At 38.7% G+C, this 14332-nt stretch overlaps 1 protein-coding gene across 4 annotated transcripts in view; it reads right to left on the minus strand.

Annotated features, from left to right (window-relative positions):
- LOC111868124 (interleukin-1 receptor-associated kinase 4) overlaps nt 1-12129 on the minus strand; it is a 29958-nt gene extending 17829 nt beyond the window's left edge. Inside the window, exons 1-5 of one of the 4 annotated variants that reach the window (XM_023858522.2) lie at nt 12039-12129; nt 11544-11717; nt 9843-10009; nt 8436-8772; nt 7230-7365 (exon numbers count right to left, since the gene is read on the minus strand). In XM_023858522.2, the coding sequence (XP_023714290.1) occupies nt 7230-7365; nt 8436-8772; nt 9843-10009; nt 11544-11710 (807 nt within the window). In that variant the 5' untranslated portion in view covers nt 11711-11717; nt 12039-12129. Of the gene's footprint in view, nt 1-7229; nt 7366-8435; nt 8773-9842; nt 10010-10138; nt 10405-11543; nt 11718-12013 lie in introns of those variants that run through there. The other 3 variants (XM_023858523.2, XM_023858524.2, XM_023858525.2) reach the window with 3 other exon arrangements.
- Nucleotides 12130-14332: the final 2203 nt, after the last annotated feature.

The following is a 14332-nucleotide window of genomic DNA, read 5'->3' on the forward strand; positions in this document are numbered from 1 at the left end:
GCGACATGTAGTAACGAGAGCGCTACGTTACCGCCACGTGCCGCTGGGGAGGTAGGGGTCCTCCGTTGCGCAACATGTCACAATATTATCACCCAGTATATTCACATCATCAGCACAGGCCAACAGTTGATGGGTCCCGTTTAATTTCAGTCCCAACTGGTTTTCCTGGACCTTCCTAATGGCAGATTCTAAAGTAAAGTCGAAAAGGAGTGGCAATAAAGCATCTCCTTGTCTTAGACCATTCTGGATGGGAAAACTATTAGATAAATATTTACCTATATGGACTTTACCATACATTTCGTTTAAATACATTTTAATCAGCTTAACTAGTTTCATGGGTGCCCCAAACTCTATCACAATATTGTACAATACTTCCCTCCTAACTGAATCATATGCTTTCTTGAATTCTATGAATAGCTGATATACTGTCTTATCGTACTCCCATTTTTTCTCCAATATCTGACGAATGCAAAAGATCTGATCTGTAGTTGATCTGTTACGTCAAAACCACACTAATGATCAACAATATTTTCGTCTATGTATGGACTTAAACTTGAGAGAAGAATATTGGATAAAATTTTGTATGAAGTTGATAGCAGCGATGTTCCTCGATAATTACTACAGTCAGTTTTAGCACCCTTCTTGTGAACTGGTACAATAATAGACTCCTTCCATTGATCAGGTAAGTTTTCCTTATGCCAAATAGAAATAATTATCTTATGGATCTTACAACGTAATATTTTGTCTCCTGCTTGAATAAGTTCTGCTGGAATTTGATCACTACCTGACGATTTATACCGTTTCAATTTCACAATAGTACTTTCAACCTCAGAAGGGCTAGGATCAGGTATTAACGGCTCAGCTGTATGGATTTCTGTGTGCCTAACATCACTGACCATACGTACATTCAATAACTGAGAGAAGTAGTTCCTCCACCTATTGAAAATGTTGTGGGAATCTGCAAGCAGATCACCATTCTCATCCTTCACTATATAACTTCTAGGTTGGTAACCCCTCTTAAAATCATTTATTCCTCTATACAGGTCTGTAATGTTCTTGTTCTTACTGTTCACTGCAAGCTCATCAATTTTGTCTTTCAGATAGTCCCTTTTTATTCCTGAAATGCCTGCTGGTTTCACGTCATATATTATTCAGATTATCCCAATTTATTTCACTTGGATCCTGAAACCATTGCAATTTGCCTTGCTTTCTTTGGTTTAATAATTGTGAGCATCCTTCATCAAACCATGGCTTATGCTTCTTCAGTTCATAATAACCTAGACTCTCCTTAACAGAAATTTTTATATTCTCTCTAATAGTTTCCCAAGCATTATTAACATTCAGCTAAGCATCCAAGTTCTCCAAAGCCACGATCCTATTTCAGATTTCAATACGATACTGCTCTTTACCCTCTACCTCATTTCATTTCCTGAGAGTAAACCTCTCCATATGAACTCTGTGCGTTGTTTGTTTGCTCACTGCCAGTTTTTCCCTAACCCTTGCCACCACCAGGTAGTGGTCAGTATCACAATCTGCTGCCCTGAATGATAGGACATCAAGTATACTTGAATGCAGTCTCCTATCTATCAAAATATGGTCAATCTGATTGTGTATCTTCCCATCAGGAGATGTCCAAGTAAATTTATGGATGTTTCGATGTGGGAACATTGTACTTTTAACAGTAAGAGTTTCGATGAGGCAACGGTTACAACTCTAACTCCATTATCATTACTAATTTCATGCAAACTCTCATTCCCAATCGTTGGTTTGAAAATGTCTTCCCTCCCTACTTTGGCATTGAAATCTCCTAGCAAAATTTTTATAGGGTACTTCGGGAATTTATCAAATACATGTTCTAGTTCTTCATAGAACCTGTCGTTTATGTCATCAATTTTATCTTCTGTTGGGGCATGAACATTAATAACAATAACACCAACAACCTTTTGGTATCATGTATGATATCCTATCACTAACAAACTCTATCCTCTTAACTGCTGATACAATTCTCTTATGTACAAAAAAACCTGAACCTAATTCATGATTTTCATCCCCCTTTCCATAGAAAAATGTATATTCGCCTGCTAGTGCGATGCCACCTCTGTCCCATCTGACCTGTACTCCCACTAAATCTAATTTATATTTTAAGATTTCTTCCGCCACTGCCCTGANCCCAGTATATTCACATCATCAGCACAGGCCAACAGTTGATGGGTCCCGTTTAATTTCAGTCCCAACTGGTTTTCCTGGACCTTCCTAATGGCAGATTCTAAAGTAAAGTCGAAAAGGAGTGGCAATAAAGCATCTCCTTGTCTTAGACCATTCTGGATGGGAAAACTATTAGATAAATATTTACCTATATGGACTTTACCATACATTTCGTTTAAATACATTTTAATCAGCTTAACTAGTTTCATGGGTGCCCCAAACTCTATCACAATATTGTACAATACTTCCCTCCTAACTGAATCATATGCTTTCTTGAATTCTATGAATAGCTGATATACTGTCTTATCGTACTCCCATTTTTTCTCCAATATCTGACGAATGCAAAAGATCTGATCTGTAGTTGATCTGTTACGTCAAAACCACACTAATGATCAACAATATTTTCGTCTATGTATGGACTTAAACTTGAGAGAAGAATATTGGATAAAATTTTGTATGAAGTTGATAGCAGCGATGTTCCTCGATAATTACTACAGTCAGTTTTAGCACCCTTCTTGTGAACTGGTACAATAATAGACTCCTTCCATTGATCAGGTAAGTTTTCCTTATGCCAAATAGAAATAATTATCTTATGGATCTTACAACGTAATATTTTGTCTCCTGCTTGAATAAGTTCTGCTGGAATTTGATCACTACCTGACGATTTATACCGTTTCAATTTCACAATAGTACTTTCAACCTCAGAAGGGCTAGGATCAGGTATTAACGGCTCAGCTGTATGGATTTCTGTGTGCCTAACATCACTGACCATACGTACATTCAATAACTGAGAGAAGTAGTTCCTCCACCTATTGAAAATGTTGTGGGAATCTGCAAGCAGATCACCATTCTCATCCTTCACTATATAACTTCTAGGTTGGTAACCCCTCTTAAAATCATTTATTCCTCTATACAGGTCTGTAATGTTCTTGTTCTTACTGTTCACTGCAAGCTCATCAATTTTGTCTTTCAGATAGTCCCTTTTTATTCCTGAAATGCCTGCTGGTTTCACGTCATATATTATTCAGATTATCCCAATTTATTTCACTTGGATCCTGAAACCATTGCAATTTGCCTTGCTTTCTTTGGTTTAATAATTGTGAGCATCCTTCATCAAACCATGGCTTATGCTTCTTCAGTTCATAATAACCTAGACTCTCCTTAACAGAAATTTTTATATTCTCTCTAATAGTTTCCCAAGCATTATTAACATTCAGCTAAGCATCCAAGTTCTCCAAAGCCACGATCCTATTTCAGATTTCAATACGATACTGCTCTTTACCCTCTACCTCATTTCATTTCCTGAGAGTAAACCTCTCCATATGAACTCTGTGCGTTGTTTGTTTGCTCACTGCCAGTTTTTCCCTAACCCTTGCCACCACCAGGTAGTGGTCAGTATCACAATCTGCTGCCCTGAATGATAGGACATCAAGTATACTTGAATGCAGTCTCCTATCTATCAAAATATGGTCAATCTGATTGTGTATCTTCCCATCAGGAGATGTCCAAGTAAATTTATGGATGTTTCGATGTGGGAACATTGTACTTTTAACAGTAAGAGTTTCGATGAGGCAACGGTTACAACTCTAACTCCATTATCATTACTAATTTCATGCAAACTCTCATTCCCAATCGTTGGTTTGAAAATGTCTTCCCTCCCTACTTTGGCATTGAAATCTCCTAGAAAAATTTTCATAGGGTACTTCGGGAATTTATCAAATACATGTTCTAGTTCTTCACAGAACCTGTCGTTTATGTCATCAATTTTATCTTCTGTTGGGGCATGAACATTAATAACAATAACACCAACAACCTTTTGGTATCATGTATGATATCCTATCACTAACAAACTCTATCCTCTTAACTGCTGATACAATTCTCTTATGTACAAAAAAACCTGAACCTAATTCATGATTTTCATCCCCCTTTCCATAGAAAAATGTATATTCGCCTGCTAGTGCGATGCCACCTCTGTCCCATCTGACCTGTACTCCCACTAAATCTAATTTATATTTTAAGATTTCTTCCGCCACTGCCCTGAGCGAACCTGCCCTCTACATTCCAAGTACCAAATCTCATGTCCATTTTCTTTAGCTTAGGCCAAGTACAATAAATTACTGCACTTAAATCTTGAATTTCACCGAGTACTCCAAATTTCCATTCCAAAAAGTGCGAAGAAAAAATTACACAAATCAAAGATAAACAGCAGTGTAAATATCAAGAATAAGGTCTATGTATATCACACTTTATCAATAATGTAAGAACTTTTCCTTTTTTTTATTCCTCCAATTTCACCATTTAACACTTAGCACAACATGTTTCAGCCATAAATGGCCATCCTCAGGTATCTCAATGTATCGAAACCGCTACACTGCTCTGATGTGCACTAAAACCATGCACTTCAGTCCACTTAAAAATAAAATAAAAATAATTAATTAAAATCCATTAAAATATTTCTCATTACCTTTGTAAAATCCTATTCCTCCTCATTACGGGCGTCGTCCACTTGTTTAGAGCTGTGTGATTTATTGCAGATGTTTTATTTCTGCAGCTTGTTTCTCTGTTCGTTAGCTCGCTGTCTGCCACGTCTGCAATCTGTAAAATGCCCCTTGCTTGTGTGTTGTTCCCTCTAGCAGCGTGTGTTGTTGTCTTCACTGGTGACGACTAACCCATTGTTGTGCTATGTCTGCAATCCATAATATGCCCCTTGCTTGTATGTTGGTCCCTCTAGCAGTGTGTGGGCATTTTACAGATTGCAGACGTAGCAAACAGCCAGCTAATGAACATAAACACAAGCTGCTGAAATAAAACATCTGCAATAAATCACACAGCTCTAAACAAGTGGATGACGCTCCTAATGAGGAGGAATAGGATTTTACAAAAGTAATGAGAAATATTTTAATAGAAAATTTTAATGGATTTTAATTAATTATTTTTATTTTACTTTTATGTGGACTGCAACGCATGGTTTTATTGCACATCAGAGCACTGTAGCAGTTTTGACACATTGAGACGCCTGAGGATGGCCATCTATGGCCAAAACATGTTGTGTTAAGTGTTAAACGGTGAAATTGGAGGAATAAAAAAGGAACAATTGTTACATTATTGACAGACTGTGATATACATAGACATTAATTAAAGATCTGCAACAGGATGCTGAAATACAGAATCAATAATAAGATCCATTTGAATGTACTAATTCCCAGCTACCAGACCACAAAGCATCACATGCAACAGGGCCATAATCTTAAAATTATCCACACTGAGAACCTGAAATCTCAAATCAGAACTACAAAAATCCATTTGAAAATGATGACAAAATTTTCAAGAACATTCTTATTGTGGTCTCTTCAGTTATGACACTGTGTAGTCAATATTTCAGAGGAAGACACTGTCTTCATCTACTGGCCCCTGGGGGGGGCTAATCCCTTAACAGGCCATGAAGGCCCATAGAATTGTGAGACATTGGGGCTCCAACATTTTCTCTAGACAATCAGCTCACAGATGGTGGTAAGGTTGTCAGCCTTATGAGCCGGCTGCTCTTTTCCCCCCAGCAAGATTCCTGGTACTCATTTCTGTTAGGGGCTGAGTCAACCCCAGGGCCATAGTGTGGCTGGAAGGATTAGGTCAACTGAAAAAAAATCCACCTCATCAGGACTCAAACCCACGACCTTCCAGTTTGTAGCATAGTGCCTCAACCTACTATGTCTGTCCTACACAGAGTGTGTACAAAACAGAACAGTTCTAATAGATGCTCCCACAGGAATGTGGATATGCCTTATAATGCTGAATAACAAGCCAGCAACTACAAGCACTGATATTACTGACTACAATCATGGTTACAGATAATCCACAAGAATGCAACATCCTGTGCTGGCTAGACTGAACAGCGCTTCATCAAACCGCAAAATCTACATTCTGATAGTAATGACTGTACCTATTTCATGTGTCAGATGATGCACTAATATAATATATGCTGTAACAAGGCTGCGAGTGGTCTGAAGAAGACGCACAGTGATCAATCTAAGGAACGGCTTTCTGTGCTCTTGGAATAGTTAATCGATATGACTGTAACGCCATGAATTTGCAAAAAGTTTGCTGCAGCTACCAAACATTATGAAACTATTTCCATAACTTGGATGCAGAGAAAAGCTTGAAATTGTATTACTCACTAAACTGCATACAGATACCAAATTTTTCTTCAACTTATTTTTACCCACTCTCCACATGTCTCAATCTCAAGTGGTGTCATGATTTCTTATAAACATTCACTACAGCATGCTTTAAATCATATTCAACAGTCAAGGCAGAAAATAAAGCAGGTTTACTTAATGATGCTGTCAGTAACTCAGACTTTACAGTGTCAGTCAAATCACAGGGTGATCAGTGAACAACGAAGTTGAAAGGACATGCAAAAAGTAACAGTGGTCTAATCTGAGGTACCGGACGCAAGTTACTGGTCAGTGTCACATCCCCACACACTTCCATCTACAGGCAAGAGATCTCCAGTATCCACTGGATGGTTCTAGAGTGTCTTGACACAGTGATGAGAAAAATGCTGCCCCCACCCGGAATCAAAATATTAATCCTCAAGTTGTCAATCCCCATAACATTATAGTGACTGAGGTACTTGGACTATTCTTGATGCAATGAATAAAGCTATCTCTTTAACAGGTCGTGAAGGTCCATAGGGTTGTGAGATGTTGAGGCTCCCACATTTTCTTTAGACAATCAGCTCAAAGACATCAGTAAAGTTGTCAGCCTTATGCACCCGCCACCTTTATCCCCCAGGAAGACTCCTGATACCCATTTATGTTAGAGGCTGAGTCAACCCCAGGGCCATAGTGCGGCTGGAAGGATTAGGTCAACTGAAAAAATCCACCTCATCGGGACTCAAACCCACAACCATCTGGCTTGCAGCATAGTGCCTCAACTAACTATAATACTGTGTGCCCCCAACACAATGAATGAACTTTTTTTTAACATTTACACAAACAAAGCACTCAACAGCACAAAACACTTACAGAACCAAACGTTCCTGCTCCAAGTTTTCTTCCTCCGTTGTTCCCTAGTGGCAGCTCATTAAAACAGTCTGTGAAACGTTCCAACTCTGAATACTGCAGGTGTGGCAACACTGTATCTAGATGAAGAGAGACATTCCTGCAGCAACAAAAATTCATGAACATCAATTCTAAACCAGTTCTGACAACACATCATTACAGCCTTGTGGTTCTGTAATGAGATTTTTAACAGGCATTCCTATAGAATAACACTTTCATCCCAGTGTGTGATATTTTGAACGAAAGACAGGTTATTCCATGTGAAATTATATTTTCTGAAGGTTATCTATCTATGTATCATTACTGGTTTTCTTTCATATTTCCTTGCACGGTTTCTCAATGAGATAAAAACACATTCTCTGGGGTGTGTTCTATTTCTATAACCCCTTCCAAATCTGCACAGGGTAAACACATCCAATTTCATGACACAGACACCTTCATGGTATGACACTTCAAAATTCACCATAAAATTAAGTACGTATTTCCCCATTACTTTTAGAAGTTCTCCACAGATAGCTCCAGGGGCATACGGTAGTGTAGTTCGTTCAGGCACTATGCTACAAGCCAGAAGGTCATGGGTGCAATTCCCAAAGACGTCACTGGATTTTTCAATTGACCCAATCCTTCCAGCCACACTATGGCCCTGGAGTCAACTTAGCCTCTAACAGAAATGAGTACCAGGAATCTTCCTGGGGGATAAAGGGCAGCCAGCACATAAGGCTGACAACCTCACTGACATGCGTGAGCCAACTGTCCAGGAAATGTGGAAGCCTCAAGGTCTCACAACCATATGGGCCTTCACGGCCTGTTATAGGGATAGCTTTACTTAGCCTCACAGCCATCTGTAAGCTGACTCTAGAAAATGTGGGAGTCTTGATGTGTCACAACCCAGTGGGCCTTTTTTTTTTTTTTTTTAACTTTTACCACAGACAGCTACATAATGGGAAATCAAGCTGAAAGGCAATCTGTGAGCCTGACAGTATCATTCTCGGAAATTATATCCTGTTCACTTTAGCACATATGTATTAATATTCGGTTTTAAGTGAACATATAATCTTCTGATGAAATAAACATCAGAATAATGAACACCGATTTTGACTGTTTACTAAACAGTAAGGAACATTATCTCCCCAAAGTGTGAGGTATACTTTGAAGACTTCTGTCTCTTACCGCAATGTTTCAAGCTGGTCCACCGGTAAAGTCTTCTGTTTCCCCAGTCCATCAGACTCTCCTCTTGGAGTGACACCACAAAATACAGACTGTTCCTCCTGCATCACTTCACCTACTGCCTGAATGCGTGGTCCATCTAGGGATGGCAAGCTGCCATCAGCTTCAGTCATCTCATCAAATGCCCTGTCAATTTCAACTGTGTTATATTGATTGCCAGGTTCTGAGGTTTTCAGTGGCAGATTTGCTAGACGCTTCTCAATGGTTTTTTCAGACACGTCAACTGGTGCAGCTGGGCCAGTCACAGGACGCTCAAGAGGTGGTACTGAAAGATATAAGACTCAAATTCCTTATAATGTTAGTTACATTAATAACTAGTGTAATGCCCATTGAAAAACTATACCTACAGATAAAATAGTTTATTTACATCACCAACACAACAGCATCACAAAGACTGTGCTGCAATGATGCAAGTTTATGAGGAATGCGGTAGTGTAGTTGGTTGACGCACTGTGCTACAAGTTGGAAGGTCATGGGCTCAAGTCCCGATGAGGTCATTGGATTTTTTCAATTGACCTAATCCTTCCAGCTGCACTATGGCCCTGGGGTCGACTCAGCCTCTAACAGAAATGAGTACCAGGAATATTCTTGGGGATAAAGGGTGGCCAGAGCGAAAGGCTGACAACCTTGCTTCCATCTATGACCCGACTGTCTAGAAAATGTGAGAACCTCAACGTCTCACAACCCTATGGGCCTCCACGGCATGTTACAGGGATACCTTTACTTTTTACTTACTTTTACATATACATGCTTGTACAGGTAAAACTCCTAGGCATACATACTTACATACTGTCTGCCATAAACTGTGAAAGAATCTCAGAATATTCCATCATCTGGTAATGACTTTTACTGCATGCACAAATTTAGCCTCCTGGGAGAAAACAATTTTTTCATATCGCCATCCGTTAGTCTTGTTCTTTCATTCCTTTATCTCCTTCCCTCCTTTCACCCATTCCTTTTACTTATACACCCTCTTGTCACACCTCTCCATTCCTTTACATTAAAAGAGCAGATCACTCAAAACATGTAATTACAGTTGAATAATAATACAAAATTTCAATTGTGCTATATTCTACATCACTTCAATACTTCCCTGAAAGTAACCATACATATCCAACTCATCTGGTGAGCTGGTGAGAAACAGCAAGGCTAGGACTAAAACCAGATTCCACACACACACACACACACACACACACACACAAGGACCTCAGAATCCTCTGGTGGTGCCCGTCTCTCAGCGAGGGGACGCAGCAGACAGAACTAAACGAGGTACTCCAAATCAACAATAATTGGATCTCTAGCTGCCTCACAATCATTGCTTTCTGTTTGCAGGGCTGATGTCAGTCATACCTTTCATTAAGTCTGCAACATAATCGGCTGCTCTGAACAATTCAGCCTTCCCCAACTGCTGAAGCAGGAATGTGAGGTCCGACTGTTTCCTTCCACTCATTCGCCACTCATCCAGAAAAATCTCTGCACACGGTTGCCTCTGGGTAACTCCTGCTTGTTCTATTAACCTGAAAAAAGTTTAATAAAAACAAAATTTGCTGAACAGCGAAATTCATCATGTAAATCTTCTTTATCCTGCTGTTACTTTCTCCTTGGTCCAAATATTATCCTCAGTACTTGCTCCACGGAACACAAACCTTCTTCAGACAGTAATCTTAATTCAGCGCAGTTGGTGTAGAAACTGGCTCATGGGATGAGCAGCCAAGCGGTCCGAGTTCAAGTCTCATGGGGGCTAGATTTTCCCCCTCTCCACATCGTCCAGCCTAGTTCTGTGGCCCACCCAGTCCCCTATCCAGGTTCTTTCTGCTGGTGTAAGGTGGCAGGGGTGTGAGGCTGAAAACTCACCTCCAACTAGTGCTTCTGTCTAGAATATGTAGATCTATAGCTTCACTCCCGCATATATGCCTTCATGGCACAGTTTACCTTTCATTGGCACATTATCAGAAAAAAACACAAAAATATATACTTATCCTTGTATATTAGGAAAATACAAAGCCAAATTTATGAAACAAAACTTGCAATACAAGGGCGTAAACATGGCAATCAGATGTCTTATTTCAATTTGCTAGGAAGTGTAACTACAAGTACTGCTAAGCAAGTTGTTACTAAATGCTAGTAAAACATCCGTGAATGTTAAGAATACATTTGTTGGAATAATTATAACAAAACATTTTCAGTCCTAAAATTGCTGCAGGTTGAGGCCATTGATCAGACAAGAGTATTTCAGATGCACCATTTACAATGATTATGATTTCCAAAAACGAATATCTGACTTCAATCGTTACATCACTCACCTGCACTCCAAAAGTAAATGATTGTAAACTTACAGTTGTTTCTGAAATGAGAACATAATATTCACTCACTCACTCATGGAGCTGAGACTATCTTGAGAAGCCACTAATTGTGCAGCTACTCAAGAACAACTCAGCATTTTTTGGCAACCTGCAGGTTTATTACCATGTTCACAAGAACCTTACACTAGTACCTATTCTGAGCCAGATGAATCAAAACCATACTGTACCATCCTATCGAAGATCAATTTTAATATTATCCACCCACCTACATCTTGGTCTTCCTCATGGTCTCTTTCCTCCTGGCTTTCCTACCAATATCTTAAATGCATCCCTCTTCTCACCCATTCGTGCAGAAGATATTATTGAAGATTTTAAATATGTAAGAAATTTTGAAAAAGAAAAAAAAAACGGCATTTTATCAATTCAATGATCAGACATCAAAAACCACCCTTGAAAGAAGACTTGTCAAAAAGAGGATGTCTAATGACCCTAACTGTAGGGACAATGGCACTTGACTCTTCCGTTCTACCTACACTCCTCCAGCTTCCTTTGGCCTATGTCAACCAGTCCAAAGCACTTGTTACTGATGGAGGTTAGCACACTATCTCTAGCACCACTTCTATGAACAGATTTGCAGGTGAATTGAGGGGAGGGAATATAGGCAAATTTCTACACTGTACAGATTTTACATTATAAAGTTACAGAACAACTTTTATTATTGTATGGATACTATTATATGGATACTCACTTCATATGTTCCACTTTATACTTTGGCACATAACAATCATCAGATTCACATCCTTCCCGCGGAACAACAGCCATCAGCTGCTTCCACGCATCTCGAATCTCTAGCATATGAACCAGATCATACACAATTCCTGGGGGTAGTTTCCGGATTAACGAACTTCCATCCATTATTAAGCTACATAAAAATTAAATCGTGTTTCAAAAGCAAATATTATCATAAACAATGATTACTGACACAATGCAACACAACGGTTCCATTTTGTAATAAATAGAATATAAATAATGACATATAATGACTACTAATACTTCTTGTTAATATGTATTTAATTCCTGTCTCTTTGTCGTAACGGAATTTGAGGTTAATAACTTGCTAATGGTATTAAATGGCGTAATTAAAATTATTTGAATTTTACGTTGCAATATTAAATACTTCTGTTAATGCAAACAGCGTGCTGGATTTTGTAATATTACCACTACTCAGTAAAATTCGTAATACCATATCTGAAACTACACCACAACTTCTATTTCCTTCCATGTGTTTACACCGAACAACACTCAATAATGTATGATGTGCAACACAATATTTTTCGCACGGAAAACTTTCAAGATACGACTGTGCCGCAATCTTCACGTGAGGTAATTGTAGGTCGGTCTCCGAGCTCAGTCGGCAGTGAGTCTAACTATTATACTGCCGCCTTAAAACAATCTTAATCTGCATCAAATTTTTAGAGCAGTATAACGTAAGGGCTACAAATATTCCTCCACACCAGTCTGACGAAACACATTTGTGCTTCCTATCTCTACAAGTTCCTTCAAGCGCTTCAAACTGCCCTGATTGACACCCAATATTATTTTTTTTTTGCGGAAAAAATATTGTAAATACAAAAAAGGAGTACGCAATACCCTTCCGGCGTTCTATGGCACATTCTTATAAATATCTTATAATATAACAGCGCTATCCGCGTGATTCTTAAACTTAGATCTAATATTAAATCTGAGAGTATACTGTTGATAATCAGTACAATTACCTCTTTTACTTTTCTTACGTATCTATTTTATATAAACATAGGAATGCTGATTATGAATTAACAGACGCCTTGCAGAAATCTTTTTTTCTTCTAGCCTTATGACCTCTATAACTGACTTTGGGTATTCCTATTTCTTCTACTTACTTACTTATGGAGAAGAGACCGTCTTGAGGAGCCACCAAATCTCCAGCTACTCAAGAATTTACCAGCATTTTATGGAATTCGAAGGCTCATTACCGTGTTCACAAGAGACCTCCACTGGTCCCTGTCCTCAGCCAGATCAATCCAATCAATACCATCCATTCCTATATCTCTAAGATCCATTTTAATATCGTCCACCCACATACACCTTGTTCTTCCCACTGGTCCCTTTCCTTTTGGCTTTCCCACCAATATCCTATATGCATTCCTCTCCTCCCACATTCGTGTTACATACCCTGCCCACCTCATCCTCCTTGACCTAATCATTCTAATTGTACTTGGAGAAGAGTACAAGGTATGAAGCTCCTCATTATGCAGTTTTCTCCAACCTCCTGTCACTTCATCCCTCTTCGGTCCAAATATTCTTCTCAAAACCCTGTTCTCAAACACCCTCAGTCTATGTTTCTCCCTTAATGACAGAGACCAAGTTTCACACCCATACAGAACCATAGGCAAAATTATAGTATTGTATATCCTAATCTTTATGTTTTTGGACAGCAGACGAGAATTCAAAAGGTTCTGGACTGAATGGTTGCAATCATTACTCGAGTTCATTCCCTTCTTAATTTCCTCCTCAATCAGGTATTGACTTGTTATCATTGTTCCAAAAAAATTTGAAGTGTGCCACATTTTCAAAACATCTGTTTCCTATTTTTATGTCACGATTTTGCACTGCAGTTTGGTGACTAGACAGCAACATATACATAGTTTTCTCTGTGTTTACTTGTAGACCAACCTACTTACTTGCAACAGTTAAAGTTTGTGTGTTCATTTTTATGGTATATATATATATATATATATATATATATATTATNGTCCCATTTAATTTCAGTCCCACCTGGTTTAGCTGGACCTTCCTAATGGCATATTCTAAAGCAAAGTTGAAAAGTAGTAGCGATAAAGCATTTCCTTGTTTTAGACCATTCTGGGTAGGAAATTTATCAGACAAATGTTTACCCATGTGGACCTTACAATACATTTCATTTAAACAGATTTTAATCAACCTAACTAGTTTCATGGGTATCCCAAATTCTATCAGAATATCAGAACAATTTTTACCTCTCAACTGAATCATAGGCTTCCTTGAAGTCTATGAATAGCTGATGGACTGTCTCATTGTACTCCCATTCTTTCTCTAATACCTGATGAATGCAAAAGATCTGATCTGCAGTAGATGTGTTTAGTCGAAATCCATCACTGTTGCCCTTTGGTCCTCGTACAAGTCATTGTGAATATGTCCTTCATCTAGTGGCAGTGTACCAAACCTGCAGCAGCTATAGGAGCTAGAGCGCCGAGGCCGACAATGCTTCTAGTAGAAGAACCTAGCAAGGTGACGAAAATGGTCCTCTGAGTTGTACAAAATTTGACAATAACAGAACCTTCGCATGAAAACCTACATGCATTTCTGCATATGTCTGAGGCATAACTGACTGAATATTTGTTGAGGTAAGATATATTCCAAACAGAACTTAGAGAGAGAAGTAAAACATATTTTGTATTCACAACACGTTTCCATAAGCCATATGGTTTTTGAGATAATTAAACAAGACCAAGTAACATG

The sequence above is a fragment of the Cryptotermes secundus genome, unplaced genomic scaffold (genome assembly GCF_002891405.2).
Source record: "Cryptotermes secundus unplaced genomic scaffold, Csec_1.0 scaffold1729, whole genome shotgun sequence".
NCBI lineage: Eukaryota > Metazoa > Arthropoda > Insecta > Blattodea > Kalotermitidae > Cryptotermes > Cryptotermes secundus.